Source organism: Brachypodium distachyon, chromosome 1 (assembly GCF_000005505.3).
Source record: "Brachypodium distachyon strain Bd21 chromosome 1, Brachypodium_distachyon_v3.0, whole genome shotgun sequence".
NCBI classification, from domain to species: domain Eukaryota; kingdom Viridiplantae; phylum Streptophyta; class Magnoliopsida; order Poales; family Poaceae; genus Brachypodium; species Brachypodium distachyon.
In genome coordinates this window covers 45,494,155-45,517,581 of record NC_016131.3, presented here as the reverse complement: position 1 = coordinate 45,517,581, position 23,427 = coordinate 45,494,155, and the positions used below count along the sequence as shown (strand labels likewise).

Below are 23,427 nucleotides of genomic sequence, written 5' to 3'. Positions count from 1 at the left end.
AGTTTTAGATGAAGCTTCTTTATTGGTCTTTGTTGCGTTTTCATCCTCAGGTCTTCACATTCATATTGGTTTGGATATTCCTGATACAGTTGATGATATCTAGTACACCGGCTGGCATGTTGACTTCGCAGTCATTTTTCTTGAACGTCAATAGCTTTGCCAAAATTTGTTTCCTTAGCTCGTATCCATCCTATAATTGTATATGAATAAGATCAGCATGTCATGTGTAAAAAGAATAACAATTTAATGCTTATGATGTTGACCTTTAAAAATGGGAAATTCAATTTTTCGTCATCCCAAGTGGACATGAAGAGGGTAATAAGATAACCGGACAATTCCCTATGACATAAGATAAAAATTAGTAACCAATGGCAAAATATATATGTTCATCGTACATATTGAACAAAAAATGTTACCTGTTGCGAATTGGAATATTATTTATGATATGTTGATGCCATAGGAAAATATTTTCATTCCATGTAGACCCAGGGCATGCATTTGTCATGGCTTTCGGTAAGTGTTCAGCAATCCATAAAAGTCTGGGCACATATTTTGCGTATGGGTTGCGTTGATAGATGTGGTCAATAGGAGTAGGGTCTAAAATGTAGACAGCTCTTGTATCTTTGGCCAGCACGGATAGAATAAATCCATTGTTGGATTGTATTGGAATATGAATCTGAAATAAGCTTGATATTAGATGTATATTATAAAAAAAATTGTGTTGACATGTATATGGAAGTGGCCTTACCGTTTTGCAAGACGAAACATTATATTTGATACCAGGCCAGCTAGAAACAGAATATGCTAGTTGTTCCAAATCTAACTTTTTCGGAAGTTTGGATGTCGCCCAAAATCAGTAATCATCTAGGATATTATAACATATAAATATGTAAGTGTTCAGAAAGGTATCGGCAAATATTTAGTATGTATATAGACACAAAAAATAGTTAATGTAAGAAATTACCCAAAATCGCATGTCAAGATAATGTTTCGATATTAGTCCTTTTGTTTTTTTCGCTGTTTGGATATCGTCAAACATGATCTTCCGCACGACCAAATTGAAGCAATCATGCTCCATGGGCAGTTTTTCATTTAGCATTCTTTGCAGCCTTTTGAGAGTCAAGCTAATTGGATATGGGCCAGAGCTTTGTACCCAGACTTTCCTGCAAATCATTATCAGAAAGAAATTAAGATAATGTATATTATCAATTATATTGAATTACTAAAATAAAAAAATATGTGCAATAAATGGCTTACTCTAAAGTTTCTGCAGAATTGATTGATTTGATGTAGTTACAAAGTCCACTTTCTAACTCATGTACGCTCATGTTAGAAAGAACAGTTATCAGTGATTGGTATTTTTTTTCAGTAGATACTGAGTTCAATGTATTTGATTGATTTTCATCTATGCATTCGAACATCACAACATCATTTGGGTCTCCCTCGCTGTAATCACTTTCTTCAATCGTTGCACTCGCTTGTGCCGTGTTTGTTTTCCAGCATAGTAGTATGGCAGCTAACTTATATCTAAATTCAATAATAATTTCCTGCGAAGGATAGAACAATATTAGCATCCATAACAATTAGAATGGCATCCACTATATACATATATGTTTATTAAAAAGTAGATTTATTTATTTACCTGTGTAATGTGATGGGACAGTGTATGTCCCGTCCAATATTCCATGAATTTAAGCATAAATAGACCACAAGATGAACTGCATGGTTCGAACAAAATTGAGTACTCCACATGAATCCGAACATTTCTTATATATGGTTATTATAAAACATATGTGCTATATATACCTGTCTTTCTGAATTGGATTATGTAGTTGTTCTGTAATCGTCCATTTAGTGACATCGAGGTCTTTCCAATTATGATTACACAAGTTTTCTTGAGTCTTAAGAATGTCCAAATGGTATTGTAGTCCTTGCAGCTGTAAAATTATTAGGGGTAGAAAATAACACATGTAAGCGGAAGACCAATTTGCAACCATTTTTTTTTACAGAAAAGAGTTATAAGCAACTAACCATATTAGTGAGGTCAACTCGTTTGTGCTCCCAACATAATGAGTCGAGTACTTGTATCTCAGACTTTTCAACATTGATACAAGCTAAATAACAATGCGAGTGCTTGATGTTAATTGGAAGATGAATCTACAATCAATATAATGAGTTAATTTTAGAGATGTAATAATAAGTAAATAATAGAACCTACAATTATGGGTCTGGATGTTACCATGTCATGCTTGAGATAGTTTCCGACAATCTTTGTCATAAAGGTTGCTTCATGTATTCCAATCTCACCATCCCGTTTTAACAGTCCGGCTAAAAAGGTATTCTCAAAATATACTTTATGGTCATTCTTATTTTGCTCATGTACTTCCTTTATACAATATATATGTGCGCTGATTACCTAAAAAGATTTAAAATTATTTATTGTTAATGAATACTAAAATAATCATAAACACTTTTCTTGTTAGTAAAGGTACTTACATCATCATTTAGCCATTTGGCACTATCTAGCAGGCATATCAAATCACACTGTTTGACATAGACTTGATTTATCTTCACCAATATTTCTTTTTCTGAAGAGTCTTCTATTACTAAATGAGCACACAGATCCAGTTCGGTCAATGCGTAATCTACAAAAAGATGGAAGTAACAGATTTGCGTTATACCCTGATTTAGATATAATGAACATACATCCAGTTCGGTCGATGCATAATCTACAAAAGGATTGAATCAACAGTTTTGTGCTATATCTTGATGAAAAGCTCTAGCCCATTGATGAAAAGCATTAGTACAGAAGTATAAAAATAATAAGTGAAAATTTTACCTTGTGGTAGATAGTCGTATGTCACGTCAGTTTTTTCTTCATCCGCCAATTCATATATCACGTCATTTGTATTTTCCTCATCCGTCAATTCAGAAACTGTCGACTTGGTTGTTGATGGAGGCGATAGCAATGGATTACCATCTATATGATCAGCTGATTCTGAACATATCATTTGAGAAGCATCATCTAAATCTTTTTCGTCATTAGCCAATTCAGAAACTATCAACTTGGTTGCTGATGGAGGCGATGGCAATGGATCACCATCTATAAGATCATCTGATTGTGAACAAGTTTCAGAAACCAGAGATAATGCTGAGACGGAAGGTAAATCATCCAAAATAACTGATTCACAACATCTTGCTTTTTTTAAAGGCCGGTTATCTAAATCCTCAAGAGTGTTTGTTTCAACGTCGTGATCCATGGTCTGCAAGCACAAGGAAAAAAAGGTTAAGATCCCAACAGAGATATATGACACCATCAACAGTAAACAGCATAATCTTAGACTTAGATGGGTCAACAATTTAAACTGTTAATTAAAAAGCATTAGAAGCATGAACATAAATATACTCCAGACAGTTTGAGCAAGAAAAACAGAATCTTTAAGCAAGAAGATTCAACATGAACACGATAATGAAAAAGAAACAAGATCTATCCCGTACCTACTGAAATTAATGGCAGATGCTTAACAAGATTTTTCCTGTACCTTGTGTGGAGTTCGGGCCACTCGGTCTAACGAAAGTTTGGGCGAGAAGCCTGCAATACTTTGGGCGCGGCAATGTTGATCTCGTGTTTTGAAGTTCAAGGGGATCGAATACCTTTTGTAGAACGGGCGAAGGATTCCATGGCACCCCATTGCTCGAGTTCGTCTTGGATTTGGGATTGTGCCGCGTGGGAAGAGGAGACGGATTTTGTAGAACGGGCGAAGGATTCCATGGCACTCCATTGCTCGAGTTTGTCTCGGATTTGGGATTGTGCCGTGTGGGAAGAGGAGACGGATTTTGTAGAACGGGCGAAGGATTCCATGGCACTCCATTGCTCGAGTTTGTCTCGGATTTGGGATTGTGCCGTGTGGGAAGAGGAGACGGGTTGTGGGGGAGTGCAGTGAGGGCGGCGGCGGCGGCGAGCGCTAGGAAAGGAGAGGGCCGCGCGGCGGGGGAGAGCATCGGGGAAAGGAGAGGGCCGCGCGGCGGGGGTGAGCAGCGGGGAAAGGAGAGGCGGCGACGGCGAGCGCTGGGAAAGGAGAGGGCCGCGCGGCGGGGGTGAGCGGCGGGGAAAGGAGAGGCGGCGGCGGCGGCGAGCGCTGGGAAAGGAGAGGGCCGCGTGGCGGGGGAGAGCAGCGGCGGCGGTGGCATGGCGGTGGGGGAGGAAGAAGAGTTTGGGGGCGGGGGAGAGCATGGCGGTGGGGGAGAAAGAAGAGTTCGATGCGGGGGAGAGCAGCAGGGAAAGGAGAGGCGGCGGCGGCGAACGCTGGGAAAGGAGAGGGCCGCGCGGCGGGGGTGAGCAGCGGGGAAAGGAGAGGCGGCGGCGGCGAGCGCTGGGAAAGGAGAGGGCCGCGCGGCGGGGGTGAGCAGCGGGGAAAGGAGAGGCGGCGGCGGCGAGCGCTGGGAAAGGAGAGGACCGCGCAGCGGGGGAGAGCAGCGGCGGCGGTGGCATGGCGGCGGGGCAGGAAGAAGAGTTCGGGGGCGGGGGAGAGCATGGTGGTGGGGGAGGAAGAAGAGTTTGGGGCGGGGGAGAGCAGCGGGGAAAGGAGAGGCGGCGGCGGCGAGCGCTGGGAAGGAGAGGGCCGCGCGACGGGGGAGAGCAGCAGCGGCGGTGGCATGGCGGCGGGGGAGGAAGGAGAGTTCGGGGGCGGGGGAGGAAGAGGGTCGGGCCACGTGCGAGGGACTCTCCCGTGCGAGAGGGTCGGGCGGAAACGGTCCAGTACGTACGGTGACGGTCATACCATCACCACAACTCGAATTTTCACCAACTCCAATTTAATATATTGGTATAGATATATACACACAAACGTATTCCTGTATCAGTGTTTTTGTAAAATCGTGGTATCGCAAGGTCCTTATCGGTGTTTTTGCAAAATCGTGGTATCGTGGTGTCTGTATTCGTATCCATATAGCCATATCTGTGCAACCTAGTTCGAGTGTGCTTCGTGATGGTCGTTGTTGTTTGTAGGTCAAACGTCCTACGTTGTATTTGTGCATTCTAGTCACCTTCCATTGTGCCTAACTCTCCAAAGTCCAAAGATATAGTTTGTTTGTAGGCAAATGAAGAAGGTTTTGATAATCATCTTCATCCTTGCTAAATTGGTGATTCTATTGATTTTTATGTACTGCAATGTAACTAAGTCTATTCATAAAAGAATTTATATTGGTCTTTGCTTTCGCGTGAACATTTTTTGCGTGCTGGACCCACACAATACATCACCCACCCATGTCATCCCACTCTCCATCAAAGCAGGTGTGGCCACGTAGGGCCAGTCGTGCGTTCGATCCCCCTTCTGGTCGGGGTGTGGTAACTTTTCTTATTTTGTAATGCAATATGTATTTTTCTCAAAATAAAAGATTGTCTAGTTTCTGCATGTTATTTAACGCACCGGTTATATGCACTGATGTTGGGGCCAAACTGGGGACATGACCCGCCCTGGTTTTTTGTCAAAAAGAAAATTAGTGCTACTCAAGGCCCAGCCCACCAGCAGAAGAAATAAGCCCCTTACGCTGCCTCTGGCTGCTTCGCTTCGCCACTCGTCGTCTCGCCCGACGCCCGCAACCAGGACGCGGTTGCGCTCGTGAGGACCAGGCGGCGGACTGAACCCAGCCACCGCCAGAGCCAGCCCGACACGCCGCCGCTGCTCCGCGCCCCTGCCTGCCTGCCCTGCGCCCGTGGCCCGTGCGCTGCCTCGCCGCGACGGCCACGGTGCAGCCCCTCCCGCTCCGCCGCCACGGCTGGCCGCGCGCGCCGCTGCCGCTCACCCCCGCCTCTGCTCCTCCTCTTCCCCAATTTATCTATCCAGGTATTTTTCCCAAATCCCTAGTTTGTAATTTGTCAATTTCATTGCAAGGCACAGGTTGGTGGATTGTTTCCTTGAATATATTTTCAATTTTACAAATTGCAACAACCATGGGGAAGCCCACTCAGAGAAGAATTGATGTTGTCTTGAAAAGAAAAGGAGATGATATAAGTGGAGTTGAAGAAGATCCTATGGCAGCATCTGTTGATCCTTTGCCTTTGCTGGTCTAGCTCCATAGGTAGCATCTTTTGGTATAGCTTCTTTTGTTTGTAGTAATATTACATATATGTAACCAATGAGAACAAAAAAATTGAGGAACGACAAATATGTTATGAAGTGGTGTGATTCAGAGCAAAATTTTGTGTTCTCCTTTAGCTTGGCCCGCCCAAGAATTTTTTCTAAGCTCCGCCGCTGGTTATATGTATTATTCTTAAGTTTCATTGTTGTGTCTCTTATCATTATTTCTTGCAAGCACATTTTATAATGTTATTAACACATTTGTGTTCACCTAATGAATGGCAGAGAGTAGGGGATTCCACTGTTTGTCTAAGCTATACTTGCTTCATTTAATATGGAAGTCGATGATGACGTGGAGGACGATGATATGGATTTCAACCCTTTCCTTAGGGAAGAATCACCATCTGAGACCTCTTCAAGCCTCACCTCAGAGGCTGAGTGCGAGGAAACTAGCTTTGAAAATCAGCCAAGCACTGAAGTGTATCTTCACAATAGCCTTGGTAATGAAAACACAGGTGACTGTGCGCGTCCGCAAAAAAGATTGTCATCCAAAGGTGCCTGCAAAGAAAATGCTCCGGAGAGCACTTCTACACAGTTTTATTGTGAGCATGGAGAAGGTCATTCGAATGTATTGGAAAAGGAACCCTTACAGAATGAAGCTTCCTTCGCTCCAACAGTGCAGAGTTCTCATCAGCAAGCGACAGGTAGCGAGGAGGAAGATGCAATCTGCAGGCGGACATGGGCAAGATATTCTTTGGCAAATTATGCACTTGAGGAGTTAGAAACCTTTCTCCAGGAATCAGATGATGAAGGTGGCCTGCAGAATGTTGATGAGGAAGAGGAATACTGCAAGTTTCTTGCAGCTGTCCTATCTGGTGAAGGTGATGACTCACAGGCTTGCCAGGGAGATGAAACCCAGGATGAAGATGAGAATGATGTAGGCTTTGAGCTCGAAATTGAGGAGGCCCTAGAAAGTGATGGTGATGAAAATGCCGAGAACTGTAAAAACAGAAATGGCAGGAATGATAAAGATGGCCATAGGCCTCAGACTAGGCAGAAGAGACTGGAGTTGTCTAGATCAACCAATTGTCATCATGAATCAACTAATTCTACCTTACGACCAATTTTACCTTATATCTCACCTGCGCTCCTGGCTCCTGGGCATGCTTGTGGACAGCAATATCCTTCCCGGAACGTCAATCTCCCTTCATCATTGGTGTCAGTAACTGGTGCTGCTGTAATGGGTGGATTTACTGATCAGCAACTTGGCCAATGGCACATGTTGATATATGAACATGTTCAGCTCATGATCCAAATATTCTCTCTATGTGTTCTCGACCCATCTAAACAGCGTGTGGCTGCTGATCTTAAAAAAATGATAATTGAGTTGGTTGGCTACTGTGATCAAGCATTGTCCGTCAACAATTCTGTTTTGAATGGCAGCATCTCCAGTCAGCATTTAGTCATACATCTTCTGAGAGCTTACAATGCCAATGATTCCATTAATTAAGAGTCCTATTATGTCCATCCTTGACGTCTCACCATTTCATTTGGTCCTCAATTACTTAAGTGATGTTGCAGCTGGTAAGAGAAACCATAAAATATGTATGTGATCAATTTTGCAGTTCTCATTTGTTTGTCATCACTTAAGCATCATTTTTTTACTCAATTGACAGCTGTTGTGAAGTACAGAAAAAGCCATTTGGATGGCACTGCTGAAAAGAACCGCTCGAGGAAAGAACCTCTTTTTCCTACACCGGTACTTAGCACTACCAAAGATGCTACCAATGTTTCTCAAGGCAGATCAAATATCGTTTCCACAGCATCACCAGCTTCACGTGGGCAGTTACAGCCCAAGAAATCATTAGCTGCTACCCTTGTTGAGAATACTAAAAAGGAGTCAGTTGCTCTTGTTCCATTTGATATTGCAAGATTAGCGCAGAGATTTTATCCACTTTTCAATTTTTCACTATTTCCTCATAAGCCACCTCCTGCAGTTATGGTCAATAGAGTGCTTTTCACTGATGCAGAGGACAGGTATGATTTTCATCTTCACCTACGTTTTTTTCTATTAATTCTAATCTACCCATGAATTTCAATCAGAATTCCTTGCCATGTGATCTTTAAAATGTAAGATTCAAGGAACACTGAGTATCGAGGTTTGTCTTGTTGAAGTTGTACTGTTTGCACTCCTGCGTTACTGGCATTGTTTTATGCCATGTGTCTGGCTTTACTAAACTGTCCTTTATCTTCATATCGAACTAGGGCAACCTCCTTTTGGGTGGTTAATCATCTTAAGTTTGCTATGTTTTTGTTCCACTTGCTTAACCAAATGGCATATCCCTTTTCACGTGCATGATGTGATTATATAACATTGAAATACAACTGTGCTATCATATACTTTTCACTGTATTTTTTTATCTTAGCTTATGTTCTTCCTGCAGATTATTAGCTCTAGGGCTTCTGGAATATAATAATGACTGGGGAGCGATACAAAAGCGTTTTCATCAGGTACTATTTTGTGTCGTTTATTTGTTTCAAAACTGTACTTCAAACCTCATATATCCTTTTATTTCTTTTGAGTAATCCACAATTTTCTATGATTGGTAGATGTAATAACTTAGTATTTTTCATCACTTGTTTGGTGCCCTTGGTATCTGCTTCACTCGATAGAACAGACTTCATCTGACTATATGAAAACACGAGGAGGACGGAATTCATTTCAAATAATCTGTATGAGAAAAGGTGCTGTTCTGATTTTATTAGCATGGCACATGGCAAAGAGAGTTTCACACCGCTCACCAGGTTGCTTGGAACACTGATACGTCAGTCAGGCTGCATATCCGTGTCCGATACATATCTGATACAGGATACATACCCGATACATTTATGTATCCATTGAGTATCGGGCAAATAAACAAAGATATATAAAGATGGATACTTGGTGGATACACCTGGGACATGTTTGGGATACCTCCCGGCCCAACAAGAAATCATAAGTGCTACCCCTTACTGCATCAGTGCCCAGTGAAGCAGTGGCCAGTGCGCCAGTGCCCGACCACTAGGACTAGGAGCTAGCCATAAAGGATAGGGCCTGCTTAGGTGAAGAGCAAAAACACATACCCGTGAAGTTAACCGTTGTCCAAACCATGATATATGAATTACTATTTTTTTAAATACTCGTGTGTATCCGTGTATCTGCTTACAACCACTGATCCTGACCTTTTGGGAAAATTCTGATTTTGCCTTGTGCTTAGTCTAGTCTCAAGTTTTCAGTTGCTCAAAATATTGATTTCTCTTTGTTGTATGCTTTATGCCCGTTCGATAACATGATTTTCTTGCGGTGCAGATATTTGTGAGACAAAAGAACCGCAGCTCATCCAAAGCTCCTGATAATCCAGTTAAGGTATGTGTATACCTTTCCATTTACTGGTACATAAGATACTTGATAAATTCTTGGAATCCTTTAGTCCATTTGGATTCAAGAATACGCTCATTGTCTTAACTGATTAAGTATTGAAACTGATATGTGAATCTTGAGCAGAGCCCTTTTTCTTATAATGACATTTGAAGTAGTGAAGTTCGTAAAGCGGTATTGGCAGTGTTTCGAATGCCAATATTTTAATAGTTTCTTTTATTTAAATTATATGCATCATATCATTTCCATTTTGCTTACTTGACGACATTAAAGTAAGACTGATAAAAATTCCCAGAAAAACTGTATAAGCCAATTTCTGTAATATGGATCATACCACATTTGGTTATGTAATCAGAACCTGGGGAAATAGTATTTGCCAACTCTATTTTACTGGAAGCTTCAAAGAGCTCTCCTACGTGTTCTAAAAGAGTTCGTGAGCATGTTTCCTTGCACCAAAAAACCAATACTGTTTTGGGGCTGAGATGACCGGACCCTCGTTCTGTACTGGCTGTTATGGTGATCTCCTATAGGAAGTACATGTGGATCTCTTTGGCTGTTGTCTTTCCAAAAGAATTAGCATACTACTAAGCATATTCTTGTTTGTAATAATGCAGGATGTGCGCCGTATGAAGAATTCTCCCCTGAGTGTTGAGGAAGTGCAGCGTATCGAAGAGGTGGTTATATTTGTGTCTGCCGACTATCTTTGTTTCCCTGTTGAATTAGTACTTGCTTACTTTTTCCTTCTTTCCTACTGTTGCTGCAGGGACTCAAGATATTCAAAAATGATTGGACATCTGTTTGGATGTTTCTTCTGCCACATAGAGATCCTGCACTGCTCCAGCGTCAGTGGAGAGTTGCCACTGGAGTCCAGCTATCTTACAGTAAAAGTGAAACCTTAAAAGAAAAGCGGAGATCATATGAAGCGAAAAGGAGAAAATTAAGAGCTTCAGTGCCTGATTCACAAGAAGTTTGTGGGCAGGAGGTTAGTGTGTTTCTGAAATCACAAGATATCATAAGCTATTTTAAAATCTATGTCCGTGTACACTGATGTCATTAAGCACAATTTATAATGCTTTTGGGTCGCAGGCTGATAATGATGCTCCTGAGGGTGTTGAAAATGATGATGATTCGTATGTCAATGAAGCATTTTTAGCAGATACAGATAATAGGAGCATGAGCATGATGAGGCAGATGGGCAATAGCCTTGATGACGAATGTGGTGCCGCACATGGCTGCTTTGAACAGGATAACAGAAATGGTAGAAAACATGGTGTGAGCGCCTCATGTATACCTTTTAGCTCTTGCGCTTCTGATGGCCCTTCTTCATCTAAGAGGGTATCAGGCGGCACTTTGGATGAATTGCAAGGTTCATTGCGTAAAGAGAAAGGCGGCCATGTGGTCAAGTTGGCCCCAGATTTGCCTCCCGTAAACCTCCCACCTTCTGTCTGCGTGATATCTCAGAAGGAATTTCATCAGAGTGCAGCTCATTTTAATGGCACCTCAGATAACACTGCTAAGGATCTGTTTCCTGTGCCGCCTCCAACCTTTACAGAAAGTGTTTATAGACAGCTAAATCTTTTCCCTGATCATAGTACTAGTGATAGGTTACAGCAACATGTAGTTAACAACAGAAATACGGTGGACGATGGTGCTGAGCAAGATTTTCCGATGCATCCTTTGCTTTTTCAGTTTCCTCAAGAAGTGAATTTGTCATATAGTCATCCAGTTCAAAATCTTATTAGTAATTCAAGAAATTATGATCTTTTCCCTTTTGAGAAAGTTCAAGTTGAGAAAAGTAATAGGCAGACTACAGATGACATGGAAGAAGGAGCTCCTAATAATGCTAATACTATAGACTTCCATCCTCTACTGCAAAGAACTGAAGCTGAGATGCGTGAGGAAGTACCAGAAGAGGATGGCCATCAGTTTGCTAATCAGTCTGACTGTCGAATGCGGAAACCTCCAGTGGATGACCAGTCAACAGCTAGGCAAGCATCCACAAGCCCTTGCGAGGGGGAGCACCGTATTGATTTGCAAGCATCCATAAGCCCTTGTGGGAGGGAGAACAATATTGACTTGGACATTCATTTATGTTCCTCGACGGACTTCATGAGTGCAAAGGACTTTAGAAGTACTAAATCCAGCATTCAGCCAGAAGGATCTATGAAGGACAGAGCTAGTATTTCAATTATAGAGCCTGGAAATGTTTGTTCTTATCATGACACTGAAGGGCCCAGCGAAGAAGCAATTCAAGGCATTGTAATGGAACAAGAAGAGTTAAGTGATACCGAGGAAGATAGCCAGCATGTTGAGTTCGAATGTGAGGAAATGGATGATTCTGAAGAGGAGCAAGCTCAGGGCACAGAACCCTGTTTGACTCAAAATAAGGTAATGCTTGGCCCGTGTCTGGTAGCATGATCAATTTATAGTGTTCATGAATCTAGTGTGGCACAGCACTCTATTGTGATTTTTTATTTTTTCTCTTCTACTATGGAATGTTGAGTATGTTTATTGCACTAGTCTGCATATGTTTCAGGATGTTTTAATGATTGGTATTGCATTTCTTTGACTGATGCTCACAGGTTGTAATACTATAGTCATCAATCGATCATTGATTGGTGATGAAATTAAAATATCTTTCCTTATGATCTCTGTGTGTTCCGTTCCTTATCGTCTGTGTGTTCTTTTTTCTTCTTCAAGTTTGCTGATACCTATTTCATTGTGCAGGGAACTTCAACATCAGTTGTTTGTTCAGAGTTCCAAGAAAGTAATGACCAGTGTCAGATCCAACAAGGATTAGTACATGTAGTTAAACAGGGTGTGACTTCACCAGAGAAATTGCATGGATCTTCTAGTGCCAGGTCTGCCAAAGCAAAGTTGAAGCCAGAGCATGCAAAGCGCACAAGATCTAGAAAGCACCAACAGGTATCCACTTCTCGAACAAGTGAACCTAGCTTGGCAAAAACCAGAAGACCTAAAGCGCAGAAGGAAGAGGCGGGTGCTGAATACAAGTCCAGTGATTCAAGAAGGTCTAGAAAGAGCCCTGCCCCGAGTTAAAGGTCTTTCTAGCCTTTTGTTTCTTTGCACTGGATATATGTTCTGCTCGCCTTGCTGCAGTCGCCACATGACAATGGCTGGATGGCTCTCTGCAAGTCTGTTTTTACTTGCTCTGATGTGCTGATTACTCTCCAGTGATGCAGCCCGTTTTTGAGATACACCTGTCAACTACTTTGTTGGCGCATATACCTTCTCAGATGATTGAACAGCGCAGCAAGAAGCAGAGGCTAGACCTGTGTATGTCAACTGTAGTGCGTGACATATTGCACATAAAATCAACTAGCTTTCATTGGCAGGGGGAAGCATCCGATCCCTCGAGCAAAGACCCGGACAGCTAGGGTTGGATGGTGAGGACTATTTTTTGATTGAATTCGCGAGTAGATATCCTGTTCTTGACTTTGAAGGTCGGGTCCATCATTGTGTACATGTAAAACATGAGCCAATGCTGTATCCTGTAAGTTGATTAATGCGTGGTGGCTGTTCATTGCAGAAAAATCATGCTTACCTGTAAATTCTACAAATGCCTCCTGGCAACTGCAGCCCGATGCAACACAAAGTGCATGCACTTATTGGTTATTCGATGTCTTATCATGAATCTTGTGGACATCAAACTGTTCACTGCGATATTTTATGTGAAATTACCGCATCCAATACATGATGCCTTCAGAACAGCAGGTTCAGTTTACAACCCTCCGAATTTACAAACCTTTCGCCTAAGGATCTGTACACGTGAAGTCCCCTCCCTAGAAGGCTAGATGTTGAGCTTGCTGGAAGGCTCCAACCGGGTGGCGTTGAAGTGCTCCAATGTGTGTGCCCACTGGAGGTCCTCCTTCAGCTGGTGCACGCCAATGGTGTTCTCCAAAAAATCCTTGGCTTCAGCGCTCTTGTAGTCATACATCCTGGGGTAAATGTTCACTCTGTTCTTGGCCTTGTTGCCCATGTTTAGCCAATTCCCCGTGGTCACATCTTCCACACCTGATGCAAACACAGGAAAAATATCCATTAATTTTGATGAAATAATAACCAACATAGTACTGCCCTTCACAATTTTAAAAAAAAAACACAAAAGTATTGACGAAATTGTTGGTCAGAGATAATACTTGCATTTCTACACGGTCGGAGCGGTGTATTTCCTACCTACTACTGCCTCCGTTCCTAAATATAACAAGTCCTATCTTTGTCCTAATTCAAATTTCTTCAACTTTGATCAAGTTAATAGAAAAATGTACCAATATCTGGAATATCATTTAACTATAGAATATGAAAATAAATCACAATGGATTTAATAAAAGTAATTTGCAGTTGTAAATGTTCATAGGTTTTTCTAAAAGTTTGGTCAAAGTTTAAAAGGTTGACTTACGACAAAGATTAAATTAGGAACAGATGGGACAAGTAGATTTAAAAAAATGTTACGATACTAGACGTCATCGGTGACTTTAGTCCCACCTCGCTAATGAAAGGGGCTACGGGCAGCTTATGGGGGAGATTTGAGATGGAGAGGGTCCTCACTTATCGGCTGGGCTGGATGCGCAAAACTTCTAAACACAACACGGGCAACTTATACAAGGGAAAGTAACCATCCTTCCATTGGACTGGCTTTTGGGATGAAGAAGGCTCTTCAACCGGATATGCAAAACGCATAAACACGATAAAACACGATATGTGTGTGGAGGCAGGACTGAGATGCCGACAAAGAATGACAAGAAGCCTGCAGGAAGAGGAGGAAGCAAAATGCCATTCCTTTGGCCTCCCGCTTGACCATATCGGAGGCGGCGATCCACTGGACGAGGTCCCAGGAGAGCACGTGTCCCAGGCCGAGCATGAACGGCGGGTGCTCCCGGTCCATGAACGGCAGCCCCACGCCGTAGTACATGTCCTCCCGCAGCGTCTCCACCAGCGCCTCCAGCCTCAGGTACGTGTCGTCGTCCACCTTCATCACGTAGTCGTACGGCCGCTCCCGCTCACCGAGCATCGCCGGTAGGGCGGCGAAGTAGGAGTAGGTCTTCCCATCCTTGGCGTTCTCGGCGCAGTCCAGCAGCAGCACGTCCCCGTGCGCCCGGGCCTCCAGGGCCACGAACGCCCCGTGCTCGGGCGGCATCGGCCGCACGCAGAGCACGAACCGGACGTCCACGCGCGTGCCGGCCCCGCTGAGCGCCGGCGTCTCCTGCTACTGGAGCGCGTACGCCATGCGGATCAGGTGCCGCCGCGCGTGCTTCCTGGCCACCGTGTGCACGCCCACGAGGATCCGGAGCTGCTCCGGGTCTTCGTCGTCCGTCATTGCCGCTGCTGGCATGACGACGACGCGAGCGGCGTCGGCGGCTCCGGTGGTGAAGCAACCGCGGACGCCTGCCGCGGCAGGGTTCAGCGGGTTCCGGAGGTAGGCGGGGAAGGTGACGCAGAGGAGGGCGAAGGAGAGGAGGAGGATGAGGGATATGAGGGAATAGGATGGCCTCGTCGTAAGGTAGGAGTAGGATGCCATTCTGTGTTGGCTTGGCTGGTGATCGAGCTAGCTTGTGGGGTGTGCGTAGATATATGGTCGGTCAGAGGGGGTGTGCAATGGGAGTGGTGCCGCTAGCTCTGTCATTCGCCACGGGACAGGAAATGTAATACTGTGAGACAACTTGAATCTCCGCAGTACTTCCTCCGTTCCTAAATATTTATCACTGTTTTAGTGTAAAGTTGAACTAAAACAACGACAAGTATTTTGGAACAGAGAAATACGTACTAATACTGTAATACTCTAGTACGCGTCTGAAGTCCAGATCGAAAGATATCTACTCCTCTGATACCAAGAAGATGGAATTGATGAGGGGAGCAAGGAATCCCACGTGCTCGTAGTTTCTACTCCTAAATAAGCATAGTATACTACCATTCAAAATCACACTTCGATCGACTGTCAATTTCAAAATATTCTTTTCCCAAATAAAAATAAGAATACATTGTAGTGTCGTACTCCTACTACATGTATCAATACTTCCATATTGATGATCAACTTTCAAAATATTTGACTAGATTCTAACGATATCGATATGGATGTACTCTGTAATACTCCCTCCGTTCCTTTTTTTTTTCCTAAGTCTTCGTTCCTAAATTCTTGTAGTGGCTTGTTTTGAACTAAAATCACGACAAGAATCTAAGAACGGAAGTACATGCAAATGGATTGATTTCGTACAAGAATGAAGTCATCGGATTTGGAACCGGAACGCACATGTATGGGAACAGCCGACTACTGTGATCGTTCGCTAAGGGTCGTCTTCTCTCCCGGTAATTTTGTATGCCAGCTTGAACAGTTTTTTCAAGAATGCAACCCAGCGGGTGCATCATCGATTAAAGAAGAAGAGTCAGATGGCTAGTACAACACCACAAAGTGGCAAACGACAGAGAAAAACTTACACGCTGAGAAGCAACCTACTGGCCCTAAAGGCCGCCACCGAAACCCTACACCTAAGGAGCCCAGCGTTCTCCCAACGTCCAAGTTCCTCAAGAATGGTGGGAGCATCCTCTGAACCGAAGGAGACACGCCATTGAAGACCACATCGTTCCGGTGGCACCAGATGGTCCAAAGGACGAGAGTGGTGGCCGTTCGAAAGTCCTTCCGTGCCCGGCGCGGAAAGGACAAAGTGGACCACCAATCCCACAGGCAGGCCCCTGCAGACGGCACACACTCGCGATGTCTCCAAGTCGAGAAAAAGGTATCTCAAACCTGACGCGCCAAGACACAACCAAGAAGAAGGTGTGAGATCGACTCCTCCTCTTGGTCGCAAAGTGGGCAGCGGTCAGGATGCGGAAGGCCTCTTTTGGCCAGACGGTCCGCAGTCCAACACCGATTCCTCGCCGCCAGCCAAGCAAAGACCCGACACTTCAGGTGAGCCCTTGAGTGCCAGATCTCGATCGCACACGGGTCCAACGCCCGTCCCGCAACGAGGTTTAGATACGCCGATTTGGCGGAGTAAACCCCCATCGCTAGACCAATTCCACCTCAGAGTGTCGGCAACAGTCCCATCAAGCCGAAAGCCTTGGACTCTCTCCCAAAGGAAGAGGAACTCCGCAAGGGCATTTTCCCCGAGATTCGGTCCCACACTGGTGACTAGGGAATTCCGAAATACTCCGTGGTTGACTAGTAGATTCTAAACGATATGGAAGTAAGTAATATACAGTACATACATATGGATCGCTCATACTACAAAAATGAAGTCGTCGGATTTGGAACTAGAACACGCGCGTATGTACCATCGGAAGATTCCGGAACTCCTCGTCACCTCGTGCACCGGGCACCCGACTAATGTGATCCTTAATTAGTAAATTAGTTTACTCGAACGATTGGCTTTGTTAACTAAACTTAAAAGTCGTCTTCTCTCCCGGTACTTTTCTATACATGCCGGAGCTTGAACAGTGGAGACTCGGTTAATTAACGCATGGGAACAAACGGGCGTGCTGTCACTGTTGCTTGGTCGCCTAGCATTTCTTCTGAACTCGAATTAATCACCTGATTGTTAATTTCTCCCTAGCACCCGTGGACGCTAAACAGCTCAGCCGGTGATCTAAAATAATCTCGATCGAGTCTCAATCCTCAGCTCAGGCGACGGCCGACGGGGAATCAAATTGAGAAGGTCGATGATCTCGCCCGGCACCGCACGGTTGTCCCGCTCGACGGACAACGAGAGCTGAGGGGAGTAATCATCCGACGACGGGATGATTACATCCCTTAAAAAAATATGTCATTCACATTTGTTAAAAAATATGTTATAAAACACATTATCTCCTAATATCTTATCTTGCAATGATGTTTAATTAATTAAATAAACACAATTAAAAAAATTGAAGAAAAAGTGAAATCTAATAGTGGAAGAAAAATGCCAAATCCTTCTTGCGTAAATATCATTTGTTAGTTAACATAACCTATTTGTAAGATTTTTTTTGACAAGCTCTACCCGGCTCCGGTGATGTAAGGGCAAGAAGCCAAGAACGGAGGCCCGCCTTTGACTCAAGACCTCTTAGCTCCCTACCACATTGAACTATATGCACCAAAGTAATGCACTAAAATTTAAGTCGAGTGAAAAGACCAGACATTATTAGAACATCTACGGAGTTAGAATCAACATGTCACCTACGGTTGGTGGTAAAATAACTCATATAATGAGCGGTGTCTTTATCAAATATGTCGTACGTGTTGCACCACTCTCTCAAATATAAGAGTTCACTTATGCTCTTTATGCTCCAACATTTGTTCATGTTTGTTCCAATTAATTTCTTGGACCCAATCTATCCTGTTTAATTAATCGATATATTTTTTGAAAGAAATAAAACAGGTTTCCTGACAAATTGAGACAAACTGAAATTCCATCATCCTTATTCACGAGGAAATCCAGGGCCATGGTCATTGTTAAAAAAAAAGAAAGAGATAGGGCCACGGTCTCGATCCAACCGATGGCCGGACTACAGGGCTGGGCCAGGCCGCCAGGGAGTAGTAGCTAGGGTTTGGGGTTTTGGGGCGAGGAGGCGGTACCGGTATCTCGCCGGGTCAAGAGACGGGGTCCACAAGTCGGCTCCGGATTCTCGTAGGGCCGCACGGGAACGATTCTTTGTTCCCGAACGGAATCCCCATACGGAAGTTAGGTTGTTACGGCCGCAACGGAATCCCATATATATCTATCTCCCCCGCACTTCTGGTGGCCGGCCTCGCATCGCAGCAGTATCTCCTCCCTCCCCGGCTCTTCCGCGTGAGATCGAGTTAGATCCCATCGGATTGAGGCTCCATCGATCGACTCCACAATGGCGCCGTCCGCCATGAACATGACCAAGGAGCAGAAGGACCAGCAGGACATCGACGACTGGCTCCCCATCACCTCGTCCAGGAAGGCCAAGTGGTGTTACTCCGCCTTCCACAATGTCACCGCCATGGTCGGCGCCGGCGTCCTCAGCCTCCCCTACGCCATGTCCGAGCTCGGCTGGTACGTAAAAAAAAACCTTCTCTTCTGCCCAATTCAATGTTCAGATTAGATCTTGTACTAACAAAAAATGAATTAAGATCAAAGCACACAGATCAAGACTAACTCCCCTGCCTTAAAAAACCGATCTTTTGATTATGATGTAGGGGCCAGGGGTGGCGGCGATGATCCTGTCATGGGTGATAACCCTGTACACGCTATGGCAGATGGTGGAGATGCACGAGTGCGTCCCCGGGAAGCGGTTCGACTGGTACCACGAGCTGGGGCAGCACACCTTCGGGCAGAAGCTGGGCCTGTGGATCGTCGTCCCGCAGCAGCTCATTGTGGAAGTCGGCGTCTGCATCATGTGCATGGTGACGGGCGGCAAGTCGCTGAAGAAGTTCCACGACGTGGTGGCGCCGGCAGACGCCGCCCCGATCCGGACCAGCTACTTCATCGTCATCTTCGGGTCCGCCCACCTGCTGCTCTCCCAGCTTCCCAACTTCAACTCCATCACCGTCGTCTCCCTCGCCGCCGCCGTCATGTCGCTCTCCTACTCCACCATCGCCTGGCCTGGGTCGCCTCCCTCGAGCACCGCCACCACGGTGGCGGTAGCAGCCACGTGGTCGATTACAGCATGACGGCGTCCACGTCGGCCGGGAGGATGTTCAACTTCCTCAGCGCGCTGGGTGACGTGGCGTTTGCCTACGCCGGCCATAACGTGGTGCTGGAGATCCAAGCCATGATTCCGTCGACCCCCGACAAGCCGTCGAAGAAGCCCATGTGGCTCGGCGTCATGGTGACCTACCTTGTCGTCGCCGTCTGTTATCTCCCCGTGGCGTTTGTGGGTTACTACGTGTTCGGGAACGCTGTGGATGATAATATCCTCATCACGCTGGAGAAGCCACGCTGGCTCATCGCCGCCGCCAACATGTTCGTCGTCGTCCACGTCATCGGCAGCTACCAGATCTACGCCATGCCCGTCTTCGACATGCTCGAGACGTTCCTCGTCAAGAAGCTCCGGTTCCCCCTGGCTGGCCTCTCCGTCTCATCGCCCGCTCCCTCTACGTTGGTCAGTATAGTACATATGCCTTCGTTACAATTAATTATCTGCTAAAAGAGAATCAGTACCTGCAGATTAACGCTTTTATCCTTTGATGGTGATTCGTATGCACAGTGTTCACCATGATTGTTGGCATCGCCATCCCCTTCTTCGGTGGATTGCTAGGGTTCTTCGGTGGCTTTGCCTTTTCCCCAACGACCTACTTCGTAAGATTTCTTCAATGTCTCCTCTCTTTTATAAGTTAGTGAGCCAGGTTGTTTTACTTAATAACTGAATTGAAAATGTTTCTGCAGCTGCCCTGCATCATGTGGCTGATCATCATGAAGCCCAAGAAGTTCGGATTCTCATGGTGCACCAACTGGGTAAGTCACCAACATTCTTCCCATAATCCGCCTCTTGATTTCACTAATTACCGTTGAAGATTTGAAGTAATGTAGAGATTTGTGTGTTCGGACTGGCTGATGTTTTCTTGGTTTGGCCGGCAGATCTGCATAACAATCGGCGTGCTCCTGTCCGTGATGGCGCCCATCGGAGGACTCCGGTCTATCATTATCAATGCCAAGACCTACAAGTTCTTCTCATGATCGCTAGATCTGCTGGAAGGGGGCCTGGAACAAGCCAATTTAGCTAGTAGAGTATAATTAGATGCGGAGTTTTATTTACTTCCAAAGTGATGAACACATTATGAGTTTGTGGTTGTTGGACTATACACAAGTGTAACGGAGGCGTTATTTAGCCTTCAATATTTGTGAAATGTCAGTTGGATATATCTTTGAATCAATCTTTCTTGCTCAAATTAATTTAGCTAGATTTGTACGCCGCTGGATACAACCTGTGTCTATGTGCATCAGCCTGACACCCATAGGCTGAAATAAATCCACTAGTTTACCGAAGCATGGCTTGAGATACTTTAAACAGAGAGACCTGCAGTAACTCGAAAGCCGAACTAGCAACCCAAAATCCCAGACCGACTTGTGATTGTTACTTAGTTTCACTATTTCAACAAATATGGTGCGTTAGGATACACCATCAACAAATAATTCACAATTTCACTACTAACAAATATATACAGGATTTTGACTTGATCAAATTTAGTCAAACTTGGAGAAATTTAATTTAGAACAAAAGAGAACATCTTGTATATAGAAACGGGGCCTTTGGGATCGCCTGAGGGGCTTTCAGCTGGCGGAGACGCACTACACGATGGACCAAGCATGATGGCACATTTTCTGCCAGCAAAGATCACTAAAGAGGGCAAAAAAAACTGCCGGGAAAGAGTTTTTTCCGGCAGTCTTGCCTGCCCCCTATAACGCTGCTGGCAAAGGTCTTTGCCGGCAGTTCTATTTTTGCCGGCGGTTCTTCTGCCCTGCTAGTTTCAGTTTTGCCGGCAGTTCAGAATTTTTTCCCGCAGGCAGATTAACTTGTCATTGAAGTTCTGCCGGCAAATAAACTGCCTCCTATAGTTATGTCGGCAGTTTGTCTGCCGTCAAATATTACGAGCTTTCCCGGCAGTTCGTCTGCCTTGCTTTGTTTATTTTGGCCGGCAGTGAAGGTGCCTCCAAATTGATTTGCCGGCAGTTCAGTTTTCCCGGCAGTTGCATCGCCACATCAGGTGAATTTTTCCGGTAGTTAATTGCCCCTATGTTTGGTCCATCGTGTAGTGACGGGGGAGGACGTCCTGTTGTGGAACTGGGCGAGCAATGGGCAGTACTATGCAAGGTCTGCTTATGCTCACCTCTTCGCGGGACGGATGGTGGACCCGATGGCTGACTTAGTTTGGCGCTCACGGGCGCCGAACAAGTGTCGGTTCTTCTTGTGGTTGGCGGTTCGTGACAGGTGTTGGACTGCCGACCGGCTGCAGAGGAGGGGGCTTCAACAGGTGTTTTGTATAAATGTTTCGCCGTATTATTAAGTATTCTCCTTTAGTTTTTTTCTCTCCGCCTCGTTGCCCGCTGTGCGACCAGGAGCAGGAGACAATCTCTCACCTGCTGTCAGGTTGTGTGTTCTCTCGTCAGATTTGGTCTCCTTTGCTCACAGCTTGGGGCCGTCCTGAATGGCTGCCGGCCGGGGAGGTGGATATTAGAGTCTGGTGAACTTCGCTGTTGGTGCCCGCTGGAGACAGGAAGGACGTCTGGATGGCGTTCGGATTGGTCTCTTGGGCCATCTGGCGTCATAGGAACGACGTTGTCTTCAATGGGGCGACTCCTTCGGTTCATCAGGTGCTGCATGAGATCATGGAGGAGGCGGCGCGTTGGGAGTTGGCTGGGCTCTTTAGGGGCAGGGTTTCCTTTCCTGCTCTGAGAGGTAGTCGGTGGATGCCGCCAACATAGCTAGGTGTTTGAGACCTTGGCCACTTGGTGGCGTTGTAACCGTTTGGACGGTGTGTTGCCGCTTGGCCGGTGTTGTATGGTCGTCTGACCTATTCTTCTTTAATAGATAATGCACCCGCTGGGTTGCATTCTGGAAAGAAAAAAGGCCAGTAACATGATTCTTCTTGGTTACAATCTCCCCCTTCTTGCATTGTACCTCTCTTAATCGAAGATGCAACTATCGTTCCTAATCAATAAAGAGGTACTTTAGCTGTAAAAAAACCCGGAGCCAGTAGCATGTTTGGTTGTTCTATTGTGGTGAATTGTCTGATTATTCAACTGCATATATTTTCATTGTGAACTACTACCGTCGTAGCATAGAAACCACTAGTTCATTATCATACTCGTGGTGGTGGTGTGGAAGATGTTGTCTTCCTCTTCTGACGACGAAGAAATCACACATCGTCAGGGTAAATAACACGCATTGTGTGGTAAGAGCCGCATATATAGATGTGGTAGAGAAAGAATATGCAATGGGTAGCTGTTATAGAAAGGACAGCTCGTTACAAGTATATCTCTCAGGACATTATTTAGTTGTTATAGAGGGGCAGCCGAAGCCTCAAAACATCGAGCTGCTCCTCACAAGCATTTCAACAAACAACTTGTATGCACATAACAAATCTGAACCGGTACAACAAATCCGCAGAGACCGGGTTGTCCAACTTGCACACAATGATAATAGCTACAAGGATAACTTACTAGAACATCAATAGCACAATAGAATCATCCATATATCAAAGAACGCAGGTATGCCTTGCCTCAAATGTCAACTGAACCAAATAACACCAAACTTAAGCAATAGATGCAATAACAACCAGAGATGATGGCCAATCACATATATAGCAATAGAAACACCAAATGAAGAGGAGACAAAAATATTTACGTGGAAACTCCTTGCGGGGAGAAACCACGGGCGGCAGCAAGCACGGAGCTTCATTATGGAGATGAAGAGTACAGGATGGAAGCCAACAAGGATGAGGATTAAGGAGGCTTCAAATTCTCGACAATCTCTCACAAATTTAAGTGGATTTGGTAGATCAAATGCATGTCCTCTCACTAACCATAGAGCTCTCAAGAATAACAAGACAATGAACTCTACGTCTATTTTTTAGCAAAGGATGAGGACTATAAAGAACATTTGGAAACAGCCCTCTCAGCTTCATAAGATGTGCAGACAAGTCATACTTTAAACTATCACATGCCTAAGCCACCACCGCGTTCTCGTTTCCATCACCGCCCCATCAACGGCGCCTTCTGCTCTAAGTATCCCTCGCCGGCGGCCGAGCGACCTCATTGGCTCATTGCCCTATACCCACTCTAGCCCACCTCTCCTCCCAAAGGCGGATCTGGGCCCTAGGCAACTAGGCCCATGGCCCGGGTCGTAGAAAATATTTTCGATCTATACCTTAGAAGGTATGGGCCTGAGCTGGGACGCAGCCCACCATCAATTAGCCTGCTGTGGGCCTCCTTAGCCCAGCGCTCTAACGAAAAAACGCACGCACGCACACAGCAG

The 23,427-nt window shown here is 45.0% G+C and overlaps 1 protein-coding gene, 2 long non-coding RNA genes and 2 pseudogenes across 4 annotated transcripts; 2 read left to right on the top strand and 3 right to left on the bottom strand.

Moving 5' to 3' along the window:
• Positions 1-1,104: 1,104 nt before the first annotated feature.
• On the bottom strand, positions 1,105-1,656 carry LOC104581622. Its single transcript, XR_001405137.1, has 3 exons — positions 1,643-1,656; positions 1,457-1,547; positions 1,105-1,163 (listed from the first exon to the last, which is right to left on the bottom strand). It is a non-coding gene; the product is annotated as an uncharacterized LOC104581622 (long non-coding RNA).
• A 1,468-nt stretch (positions 1,657-3,124) lies between these two features.
• LOC112270055 lies at positions 3,125-3,719 on the bottom strand. Its single transcript, XR_002962368.1, has 3 exons — positions 3,655-3,719; positions 3,543-3,600; positions 3,125-3,263 (listed from the first exon to the last, which is right to left on the bottom strand). It is a non-coding gene; the product is annotated as an uncharacterized LOC112270055 (long non-coding RNA).
• Positions 3,720-5,586: 1,867 nt separating this feature from the next.
• Positions 5,587-13,150, top strand: LOC100840482. Of its 2 annotated transcripts, none has more exons than XM_010229614.3 (9): positions 5,587-5,846; positions 6,366-7,664; positions 7,757-8,117; positions 8,525-8,591; positions 9,430-9,486; positions 10,113-10,172; positions 10,262-10,480; positions 10,585-11,886; positions 12,226-13,150. In XM_010229614.3, exons 2-9 carry the CDS (start codon positions 7,568-7,570, stop codon positions 12,553-12,555), a joined length of 2,493 nt encoding a protein of 830 aa, XP_010227916.2. In that variant the 5' UTR covers positions 5,587-5,846; positions 6,366-7,567; the 3' UTR covers positions 12,556-13,150. The 2 variants fall into 2 exon arrangements, with proteins under 2 accessions (XP_010227916.2, XP_024312722.1); XM_024456954.1 differs by lacking the exon at positions 5,587-5,846 and adding an exon at positions 6,066-6,081.
• A 156-nt stretch (positions 13,151-13,306) lies between these two features.
• LOC100840176 lies at positions 13,307-15,034 on the bottom strand (annotated as a pseudogene).
• A 1,224-nt stretch (positions 15,035-16,258) lies between these two features.
• On the top strand, positions 16,259-20,129 carry LOC100843242 (annotated as a pseudogene).
• Positions 20,130-23,427: the final 3,298 nt, after the last annotated feature.